Consider the following 11299-nt stretch of genomic DNA (forward strand, 5'->3'; position numbering starts at 1 on the left):
ATTCTGGGGAGTAATGACCGTGTTCAGACATATGGGTGACACAGTCTAGCCGGTGGTCTCGTAGACCATCCACATACGAACGGATGAGTGGTTACTTGACATCCCCCCCCCCCCTCCCAAGACCACTGGAAATAGAATTCATTTTAAAATGTAAATAAAAACTGTTTTTAATTGGGGGGGTTTTCCCTTTACATTCTGGTCCATCAGAAAACACAATGTCTGGGAAATTAAAAAATAAATAAAAACAAAGCTAAAATGATTGCGCGAACCTGCAAATGTTTCATCATTTTGCTTATTATTTCCAAGCATCCCTGGAGAAAAATCTCTTGTTTTGAAACTGGAACACAGATTTATTGAAGAGAAGAAGGGTTAAGAGTTCTGGTTTGCGTGAAGCTTTGAAGCAATTATGCCTTCCACTCTTAAATGCATTGATGTTTGGCAAAACAAGCCAGATTTATAATATGCAGTGTTCATTTCTAGCTTTATTTGCAAGATGTATCCTGAAGTTTACAGGTAGTCTCTGTAGTCACTGTTTTATACTAAACATTATTAGACTGTATGTGTCGTACACAAGTCATGAAATCGCTATAAAATCTTCTAAAACAGCACACTTTTTAGCAAGAATTTCTCAAATTAAATATGATTAAATATGAGCATAAAGTAATCTGGTTTATGTGTCTCACATATGTAGGGAGCAGGAACGGGAAAAAAAGCCAAAGAGATGGATAATAAATAGTGAAGACAAAACGATTCTCTGACTCTGACTGGTCAAGGTTTCCTTTTGTTCTCAAGTTAAATCATCTTTTTAATATCTTGAACACAAAAGATTTGAGAGGAGATTGGAAGGTTAGAAACTTGTGGATTGCCTTCCTCGGGCTTCCTTTGGTTGTCAGTGCCAAGCAAGCTTGCACTTATGAAAGAATCTTCGTTCCTTTTTTTTTTTAAAAAAGAAGAAAAAAAACAGGCAAAATAATTCTTGAAGCAGCCCTGCACACTCCTTTCATGCAACACTTGGCACTGTAGTTGTTAGCAAATATTACTCTAACAGGAGTAAAAGTGCATTTATCGAGGGCTTTTTTGAGCCTTGTAAATAGCATTGTCAACAGCAATCACAGAAATGAAAACCCACTTTTTGTGCAGCAGAAAGAATCTCTCCGGGGTCCATCATTTTCTTTTGCAGACTTTTCTAACACTGGCACACTTGAAATCATGTTTATGAACATGGCTCATAAGATTAATACAAAAAGAAAATTCAAGCCTTTTTCACAAAAAAGAAGAATAGTTCAACTTCTACTTAAAGTTTTTCAATAAGAGTTGAAATAGTTTCACCCACCTCTCCTCCATGATTCAAAGTGCCAAAGTGCAAGGTAAGTCAGGTAAATTTTGCATGCTATTTGTTAAATTAGCAGCTAATAAGAAACCATGCCCCACTGCAGTTTGATCCATCTGCCACCGATCTAAGGCGGCAACTGCTAATTGCTAACGCCCACACGAGCATCAGGCAGGCGTATTGATTCCTCATTCTCACATCTCAAACATCTTGAATGACACTGAGAAGCCAGTTGCAACAGGCCAGGGTATTACAGGGCACCGTGTTGCTGGAGGGGAGGTAACTAACTGGGGCCGTGCAGTTACTGCTGTGCTTGCACTAAAAAACTCCTTGGACTGTAACATATAAGGACAAGGGACAGGCGGCTAAAGCGAGGAAGGATGAAAAGTACATCACCGGCAGATATAATTAAACCTGTGGTTTTAAAAAGCAAAGATTAAGTGTGTTTAATGGATCAATAACGATGGACAGACAAGACAAAGAAGATTAATCAAAGTGCTCAGAAAATAGAGCACTTAGGCAAGCAATTAATATGTCAAGGGAACCTCGCAGGGACAAAAAAAATCAGTAAAAATAAATGTAAAAACGAACGGCTTCGAGGGCTATTACTTAGGATTATCACCATTGATTTTGTCTATAGCTGCGTGCGTGTTTGATGTTAATATCCATATTGATTCACCACTTTTTAGCAGCTTTTGATAGACACCGCTCACACATTCCACCTCATAAAACTTTCAGATTTAGATTTCATTACAATGTCCAGACCGTTCCCTCATTTCCTCAAGGAAGGTTATGAACATCGATCTGCCCTAGATAGAAAGCATAAGTTCAGCACATGCTTTGGTGAAGTGTGTCTCAACTTTTATATTAGTGTAATAGTGCATCAAAAACAACTGGGACTGGGAGCCCCCAAGTCAATATGGCTGCCGGCCAGGACAAGCTAATTTCTTTGGCTTTGCTTCAGATGTTTTGCATAACATGACTTATACTGTCTGACAAAAAGTAGGAAGAAGAGGCACAGACAGAGGCAGGAATGGAAGTAGAGCTTACCGTGCATAATAACCCATGCATATCAGCGAGCCAGAGCTGAGCTGTACTGTACAGGATGTACAGTACTGTGTATTTATTTCGGTCACGCATTTAAAGCAACCACAAGCCTTCATTACCTAATGATGACAGATAATGGTAACAAGAATAAATTAAAGGGTTCCTGTCTTTTCCATTTTGATCAGGGCTGTTGTTGTTTACTGTGGTTTTATATGCCGGACCCTCAGGACTCACAGGCTCAATCTCATGCAGCCAGCTTTGTTCCTGGCTCTACTGAAGCAGAAAAGGTGGACTCTTACTGGAAATCTCCAGGCTTTTGTCCTTGTGATGGTGTCCTCCTTCCTTTGTGTTCAATTTCACTCCACTTGACTAACACATTTCTAGACATTTACTGCGAGAAATTAGCAAATCAAGCAGCGGTGTCATCTTGGACGGCTGTTTAATACCCCCTTTTCTCTCCCAGCTCTATTGTTTGCAGTGTAAAATACACAGGACACACTCCTCAAGATTCTATTACAATCTGTTTCATCATGTATAATTGCAACAGATTGGATGATTTCTTCTTCCTCTTTTAAAAAAGAAAGAAAACCTATTTGTATAATTCTACCTCAAGTGTTAAATTATCCTGCCTGACAAAGAAAAAAAATCTTGAAATGACTGGTGCACTTAACTTGAAAATGTTTTGATTTTGACACCGTCTGCACTTACAATATGAATAACGGCGTGCTTTTTCCCCCCCTCCACATCTCTATCAGAAATTTCTTGTTATTGCCACTTAACAGTAACTTTATGGGCAAACGAGAAGCTACTGCATCATCCAGTTCCCCTTTTCTTTTTCTTTTCTTGACAACTACACCTCTTTATAACCGTCTGCACAAAGATCCTTTCCTAATGGAGCACTAAAGAATAAAAAAAAATAGCATAGCAAAAAATGATGGAGGATCTGTAAACCTGGTACCTATTTGCTTGTCATCATGATGCATGCAGAGGCAGCTGCAAACATCCATCCATCCATCCCTGATCCATTCATCCAAAAGCTATGCCTGCTTTATCCTGGGAAGGGATGGAGTTTATCCCAGGTGGCCAGAGGATAAACTACATACTGTAGTCCATCTATAAATTATTGTTGTTTTTTAAAGCAATAAAAATATCATTACAGTATAGATGACTTCTTAAAAATAAAAATAATTGTCTAACTGTAACTGCCAGCCATGGTAACTTTGCTTTTATCCACACAAGTCTGCAGCGCTTTGCAGTGAATAATATGGCCTTTATCAACGTTAAAGAACCAGCCAACATCTTATGACCACACTAATGGTCCAAATAAACTTCTATTCATTTCTGAGTGGAACAATGAAGGTAACCTGATAGGATGAGCCACAAAAACTGCATCTTACATTACAATTAGGCTCAATCTTGTTAGACAGGGCTTTGTGCTTCCTCTGGTGTTTTTTTTCCTTGTTTTTCCACCCAATCAGCTGCAGTGCATTTATCTGCAGAGCCTCCTAAAAAACATCTGCTACAGAGCAAAATATAGGGGTACTAAGAGGAGTTTTGAAGTCCATCCATCCATTTTCTTGACTGCTTATTCATTTCAGGGTTGCAGGGAGTTTTGAATGCGATATCTGACGTATGTGAAAAGATAATGGACACGAGCTTTGTGCGTGAGCAGTGCATCAGCAGATGGTGGTTACTGTAATCCACTTGTGTGAAAGAATGAGGCTTCATTTCCTTAGAGTCTGTTTGGGTCTATGGTGCTTTTCTATCTTTTGGATCAAACACTCATTTTACCTCCTCTTCTACTCTCAATAAGCCACTGAAATCTTGGCAACATCACAGCAGATGTAAATACTGCTAAAGTAAGTCATGTGGTCATTTTTGTGCATCCATTACTCTTTAGACTGGGCTATCCAAACACAGTTTCCTTCTCTTGATGTGTTGCTCTCCGTTTTGTGGAGTGGTCAGGTTGCAATCCTGTCTAGACGACTTCGGCTGTGATTTTGTTACACGAGTAACAGATTAAAACTATTGTTGGTGATCTGAATATCACACATTGTTAATAACACAGTTTGTGTAGCTGTTAGTAGACGTGTGGATATTTGTAAATGCTTATTAAAGCTTCTCTTCTGTTATTAGTGTATAAACACCGAATAAATGAATGAACGGGTAACCAAGCTCCACTTTATGTAATACTATTAACATGCACGTATACCTCGAAAGTGAGAAACTCAGTGTTAACTTACTGAGATGCTCGCACTATGAATCAAAAGACATTGATAAATTAAAAAACTGAATTTCAAAATATCCTTATATCAGTTTATAGCTCAGATACAGTGAATTAAAAGTCATGCATTTAATAACATATATTTAACTATGGTTGTGTTTAATATATGCCATTCCATTAAGATCAACACAGTGTAATGCATCAGATGTTGCTGCATAAAAAGCAGATGGAAAACAGTTTAATTATCAATACCCCTAATGGCCTTAGATTATGAAATAAGCTCATTTTACAAGACATAGAAAAAGCTGATAGTTTCAAGTAAATATGCTAAATTGACTTTTATGAGCTTGTGTGAGGCTCTCTGACCTCTGTGGCATTTACTGTATTGTCCTACTAGGCAATTTCCAGCCATCTGGTACTCCAGGCAAGTTCAAGTAAATGTTAAGATGTACTGTATTTGCAACTATTATCTGCTAGCCTGTCTCGCAGCACATAATTCCTCCATTCTCCCTCATGACAATAATTCAACAAAACAAAATATGAACATGAGATGGTGAAAAGTGGAATTGAAATGTTTTTTGCCATTTGAAAGAGTGACGAACAACATCCCTGTTAATTCACATACATCATACAATACAGCGGTGGCAGATGTGTAGGGGCATAATTACACACAATAACTGCAGTTATTTATTATTCAAAGTCAGCAGTGTAAACATGTTCATAGACCCCTCAGCCTAGCACTCCCTACCCCAACCTCCTGCTGTTGTTGTTGCTGCCGCTTCAGCTGCCGTTGTTCCCGCTGTTTTGTCTTGTTGCTCCATTCGCCATTCCTGCTTCCTTTCACCCTCAGCTTGCTCTACCTTTCTCCCACCCCCCCCCCCCCCCCACCCCCCACTCCCTCTCCAATTCATTGTGAAGCCAGATGTTTATTTTACAGCATGAGGCAGAAGAAATATTTAAAAAGACTGTAAGTTGGGAAACTTCTCATCGTGGAGAGAAAAGGTAGAAGTTTAGCGACACAATGGAGAATTTTGACAGTTTTTAAACCAGAGAACAGAAGCATCCTTTAATTTTAAGTAATGCAGCAGCAGGTAGGGGGAGATTAAAAAAAATATAAATAAATAAATTTAAAAAAACCCTCCTTGAAGATCCCACTGAATTCCTGATGCATTATTGACCTCTAGTGGACGACGTTTATATGAGGAATAAATTGTGTGAACAGCAGCAGTGTTAACCACATTAATTATATGACACTTGACCAGATCAGTGTTTATCAAGTGACTCCAAAATGGACTCAATTAACTGCAGAGGACCATCATCTCCACTGATAAGAACCTTAGATTAAATTCACCCATTTCCATCGGGTTGGTACAGAGATAAACAGCGACTGGAAATCCAGCCAATAAGCCTTCAGTTTTAAGGCTGAATGCTTCCCATGTGTTATATTATGCACATGGAAAGCCATAAGCAAACCATGTGCAAATTATGCAGGTATTCAAAATTATAACCATTTCACCCTTCAGTTGATGACCGACTTTGTATCTATATGCAAAATGTGCAGCCAGTCAAAAATCCAGCACTCACATTAAGACAACCGAGTACAGCAAAGAGATTTTTATTCAGACAAAGGTGTGAAAGAGCTTTTCTTGTTCGCATTTTGCAGCGGAGTTGAAATTCAGTATAAACCATCATCAAGTATCTTCACTTCTTCTCTATTGGAGCGTCATCCCTCACCACTGGGAATATTTCTATTTCCTTGATGATCCGTTTAGCAATAGTCTCATTGTTTGCTGAAACCATCCTCCGAGACATTAGATCGAATGGTCCCCCTAAATTGTCAAAACAAAGCCTTTATTAAGAAGGACTCCTGCAGTCAGTGTTTTCAACAAGCAACATATTGCTTTTGCAATGATATTCATTAATACTCATTTCCAAGCACATATGCTTCATGATCAGCTGTTTGAGAAGATTTTTAGAAATCATACAAACCATCAACATCCAGGAGGATTCCTCCAGCTTCTTTGACTATAACTGCACCAGCGGCAATATCTCAGCAGTGGATCCCGATCTCAAAGAATGCCTCGACTGCCCCGGTCGCCACCAGACACATGTTTGTAGCAGCTGTTCCTGACCCACGTAGCCTGTCAGGAAACGTCAGGGAAAAAAATCAAAGTAAGGGATACTGGGAATTGCAGAAGCAGTGAGGAAAACATACCACACTGGTCAACAACAGCAATTTTGCTGCCAGGTTCAACACCGAGTGACACATGAATCTACATTTTAATTATGATGAAGCTGAAGTTATGTGAAACAATCCATCATGGCACTTTAAATATTTACAGATAAAAAGGGGAAATGCAGGTTTTGTTGATCTAAAGCAGTTTCATCATCTACCTTGAGTTTGAACTCATTGCATCATTTTAACACATTAAATGTTTTGGTTTCACTCTCTTTACTGTTGGTGTTCCTTGGCATACAGTATGCCTTTCACCACCCTTTACCTTCACTAGCTAGTTAGGCATTTCAAAATTACTTTTTAAGGTTCAGATAAAGATGGGAGTTTGGCTGAAAACACTCCTTTAAAAATCATCCTGTTTAACCTCTGCAATTAAATGCTGAGCCAACAGGTCTTTTACAAACCTCCATATGGGACTTGTCTCACTGCTGCCTCATGGCACAGAATAAAAGGACACCTTGTTTATGCGAGATGCCAGCTGCTTAGACAAAAACTAGACTATTTGACACCCAATCAGAGCAGGCTGTATTGATCTGCATACAACAGGCAATAAGCCTGTTCCTTTGACAGCAATTTATGTATTTCCCTGTCATGTTGAATATACATAGAAAAAAAAATTCAGGCAATTTTGTTGAGTTGTGGCTGCAAAAATCCCAGTGGAAATGACTTTTGACTGCAATGCACAGAATAGCGTTTCAATCCAGGCCCACTTACCCATGCACTGGGATGCAGAGGATCTTTTGCATTGTGGAGAAGATCTTTGTCACTTTTTCTGGGCTTCTATCAGTTCCATGCTCAGAGATTATTATTGACTTGTTAATGTCTGCAATGAGAGCAAGTCAAACATTCTTAGTATGTGTAATGCGGAAGGCTTTAAGACCCAGGGGACCCAAGGGAGGGTATAAAAGAGGAAGTAGCAGCAGGTGCTCTTCTTCTGTCATTTGCACTGAGGAGCGGCTGTGAACAATGGTTGTGTGAGTAGGTGAAGAGCCTGAGAAGTTTTAATTGTCTTCTACACAAACTGTTGTTTTAAGCCTCTACAGCCGAGGTTCGAGGTACAGGCTGTTTTTCTTTTAGTGCTTTTTTTTTTTTTTTTTAAATTTGTTGAAATGTATTTGATGTTTATTGTATTTTATGTTTTTAGTAGTGATTTTAGAAGACAAGCCAGGTGTGCAGCAAACACAGTTGTCTGCTGGAGGTATGTTAACTTAATATATTTGACATTTAAAAAAAAAAGTATATTTATGCACTACAATCTAATTTATATTGTATTGCCTCCAGCAGGACAGGCTGCACATGTGAATTTGTCACTGTTTTTTTCCTCCTTTTGTTGCGTTTTTCTCCTAAGTTGGTTTTAGAGTAGGGTCACCTTTTAGAACTGTTTTTTTTATGCCGGGTTTTTTATTTCTACTGGGCTGGTGCAATATTAGTCGGGCAATGTGTAATCCCTGAGCTGGGCTCTTACCTTAGGGGAATTAGGTCTTTTAGAGGGGCTCCGTGTGGATTTGCAGTGAATAAGTTCTATTAAGAGTGATTTTAGTGCCACCGATTATTGCCTGAACTAAAACACTTAGCGCATGCGATAAGTGTTCTGTTGGGCTCGTATTTATTTGAGGTGGATTTGTTTCTTTTAAAGCAACGAGCATCTGGGACCACCGGGGTAGAGCAAGCCCTCAGGTGATAATTGCATTGCTGGCAGGTTGCACCAATAAGACTATATTGTGGTCGTTAGTGACCTTCTCCATTTTGATGTTTTAGGCCTTTTGCAAACCCTTTGTTTTCTTTTAAAATAATAAATTTTAACGTATCTGACTGATATCGACCCTCTTGTCCCGTTTATTCTGGGCTCGTTCCTGTAAGAGCTCTGGGCCTGAAAGTTTGCACAAGTAGTATAGAGGCCCTTAGCAGTTACTTGGTGGCTTTTACTCGCTACATATGCAGCAGTAGATATACACCTTATTACCAGATTCAGAAGGTTCAGAAAGTGGTACATTGTGTCTAGATTTATCAGTATTCCAAATGTTCATTTCAAAATGTTGTTCTTAAATCAGGACACATTTCGTCTTAATTAGAAATTGACCAGTTCTACTACTTTTGCAGTACACATTAGAATTTGTTTTGTTTTTTTAAAGCATCTGATTTGCTATTCAAATCAAAACAGGGATACATGAATTTGTATCTCATTTTCATCACCAGTTCGTTCAAAATCATTAAAACATGGAAACTGTGTCCTTAAAACTTTAACTCATTAATATGCATCAAATTATTCAGTGTTTGAGGAGTCTGTCAACTGTGTAACTCTCGGAGAAAACCCCGATAGCTCAGCAACACTTGGCCCCAAAGTGATACAAACACCAAGTGTCAATTCCATTAGTAGTGTAGCAAGTAAAACAAAAAAAGTTTAAATTAAAAAAAAAATAATAAAAAAAAATGTTGGAGTACGGTTCTAAAGAAGTCTTGGATACAGATGTCAAATCACTCCAGAGTATAATGCAGATTTATGTTTAATTAGTCGTCCTTGACCATATTGACGCACAATCCTTTATTAAGCTGAAATTTCATATTTTCAAAATCAGTTAGATAAAACATTAAAAGTACTGGTAAATAGGCTCTAATTTGCTCATGTGGTAATGCATTTTGTTGGACAATTCTTTAATAAAGAAGGGGGATAAGATTTTACTGGAGAAGTCCATCATGTTACTGCACAACAGGGGTTTAATACGGTGTCCATTTGCCAGTTTTTACATAACAGACTAAACCGTGCGTCATGAGGACATTGTACCTTTCACATCAGACACCTGAATGGGTTCGTCGTCACAGAAGGCTAACTTCCCCTTTCTTGCTTTGTACATCTTGTCCTCCAAGCAGCTGTATACCACACCAAACTCCAGCTGAAACAGATTTAATTTTTAAGATTGAGTTAATCCAGAGATCTGTGCCATTTTCTCTAATATAGTAGCTTCATTTGACGTACCTCCTTATTGACAGCAAATGCAATAGAGACAGCCACAAATGGGAATCTGCAAGCAGTTTCATGTGTATTGCATTAGTTAGTCAGAAAAGCTTAAATAGACACTCTTATCAAAAGTTTGAGCCTAGAAAGTTAAATGCATCTTTCCATACATCACTTAAAAAGCTTACCCATGTACAAAGTTTGTGGTGCCGTCCACTGGGTCTATGATCCATGTAGGTTTGTCAGTCAAGATACATGGCTCGCCTTTGGCAACTGATTCCTCCCCAATGAAACTGCAGAATGAAGCAGCAGTGGATCAGTGAGGAATACCCACATACAACAACAGATATATAGGGGATGGTGGGTATGCATGGCTCGCCAGTGTGTGCCTTCTCCGAATTCCTCTTTAAGAGACCCGATGATGATTTTCTCAACCCTCTCATCAGTCTTGGTGACGAGGTCCACAGTGGAGCTCTTTGTCATGACTCTGATTTCACTCTCTCCAGCTTTCCTAATTTCCTGATTAAATGAAATATTGGCACATTGTCAATCCACCTTAAATTGCTTTTTTTTTTTTTTAAAGAATGCCCCTTTCAGCTTTTTAAATATTAGTATTGGGATGTTTTATGTTGTGTATACACTTTAGGTTAGTCACTACACAACAAATGGATGTTCAAGACATACCGCGCCAGCTTTTCTTGCCACTGCAACAGCAAAGTCATATGCCTTCTGCCATGCATCTTCCATTTTGCTTTTATATGGGGGCTTGCTTAGGAGAGTCTGTAAAAGAAAAGCAGCCTGTAAAATTGTTACAGCCCCAAAACATTAGACCATCCACAAGGCAGAGCTAAACAATGCAACAATGTCGACGAGTTATTTTGTCCATCCTAATTGGCATTCACAAAGACGGAGTCACTATACTTAAAGATGTTTCAAGTGTCTCTACAGCTTCACACGTTGCAAAACATTAAAAATGCTCTTGAAAATACAAAAGACACAAACATTGGAGGCACATATATTCAGAGCGTTGCTATGAAATGTTTAAAGCACAATATCTGAACTGGGCCTTCACACACTTAAGCAAACCACACATTTCAAATAACTTCATTAATGTGTGTTTCAATAACCCAGCTTTCTTTGAGTTACCATGTTTCTGCTGGAGGTGCCTGCTGAATTGTGTTAGAAGGATCAAAGCTGCATTACATCAGCTGCATCTTAAAGGCTGCTGATGGCCAATTGGACTGCACCATGTTCCTCTGGCATTATGTGGAGAGGAAACACAGTCAAATTTGACAGTAGAGACTTTAATCATAACATTAATTTATTTTCATGTATTACTAGGGAGCATGATACTGACAGGTTTTTGTGGTTATCACAGGTGTTTGAATAGTCCTGTCTTTGTCTCTCCCCTTGTGTACCAGAATGGCCAAATCCACTACTATTTACTGCTTTTTCCCCTTTTAGTTTGTTTAGTGGGTTCAAACTCAGTTTTGTTTTTGGTCTATCAAA

At 38.7% G+C, this 11299-nt stretch overlaps 1 protein-coding gene across 1 annotated transcript; it reads right to left on the reverse strand.

The window, feature by feature from the left end:
* Positions 1-6200: 6200 nt before the first annotated feature.
* On the reverse strand, positions 6201-11026 carry LOC116329639 (inositol monophosphatase 1-like). Its single transcript, XM_031751696.2, has 9 exons — positions 10937-11026; positions 10475-10570; positions 10170-10309; positions 9979-10083; positions 9812-9857; positions 9620-9728; positions 7552-7660; positions 6591-6742; positions 6201-6430 (listed from the first exon to the last, which is right to left on the reverse strand). The coding sequence occupies exons 1-8, from the start codon at positions 10937-10939 to the stop codon at positions 6652-6654; spliced, it is 699 nt and encodes a 232-aa protein (XP_031607556.2). The 5' UTR covers positions 10940-11026; the 3' UTR covers positions 6201-6430; positions 6591-6651.
* Positions 11027-11299: the final 273 nt, after the last annotated feature.

The sequence above is a fragment of the Oreochromis aureus genome, linkage group 9 (genome assembly GCF_013358895.1).
Source record: "Oreochromis aureus strain Israel breed Guangdong linkage group 9, ZZ_aureus, whole genome shotgun sequence".
Taxonomy (NCBI): Eukaryota; Metazoa; Chordata; class Actinopteri; order Cichliformes; family Cichlidae; genus Oreochromis; species Oreochromis aureus.

Bases quoted from the DNA above. Each gene is read 5' to 3' on its own strand.
- LOC116329639 (XM_031751696.2), bottom strand. The intron at 9,858-9,978 runs GTAAGCTTTTTA...AACTGCTTGCAG, and splicing joins ACCACAAACTTTGTACATGG to ATTCCCATTTGTGGCTGTCT. The intron at 6,743-7,551 runs GTAAGTGGGCCT...GTTTCCTGACAG, and splicing joins CTCTGCATCCCAGTGCATGG to GCTACGTGGGTCAGGAACAG.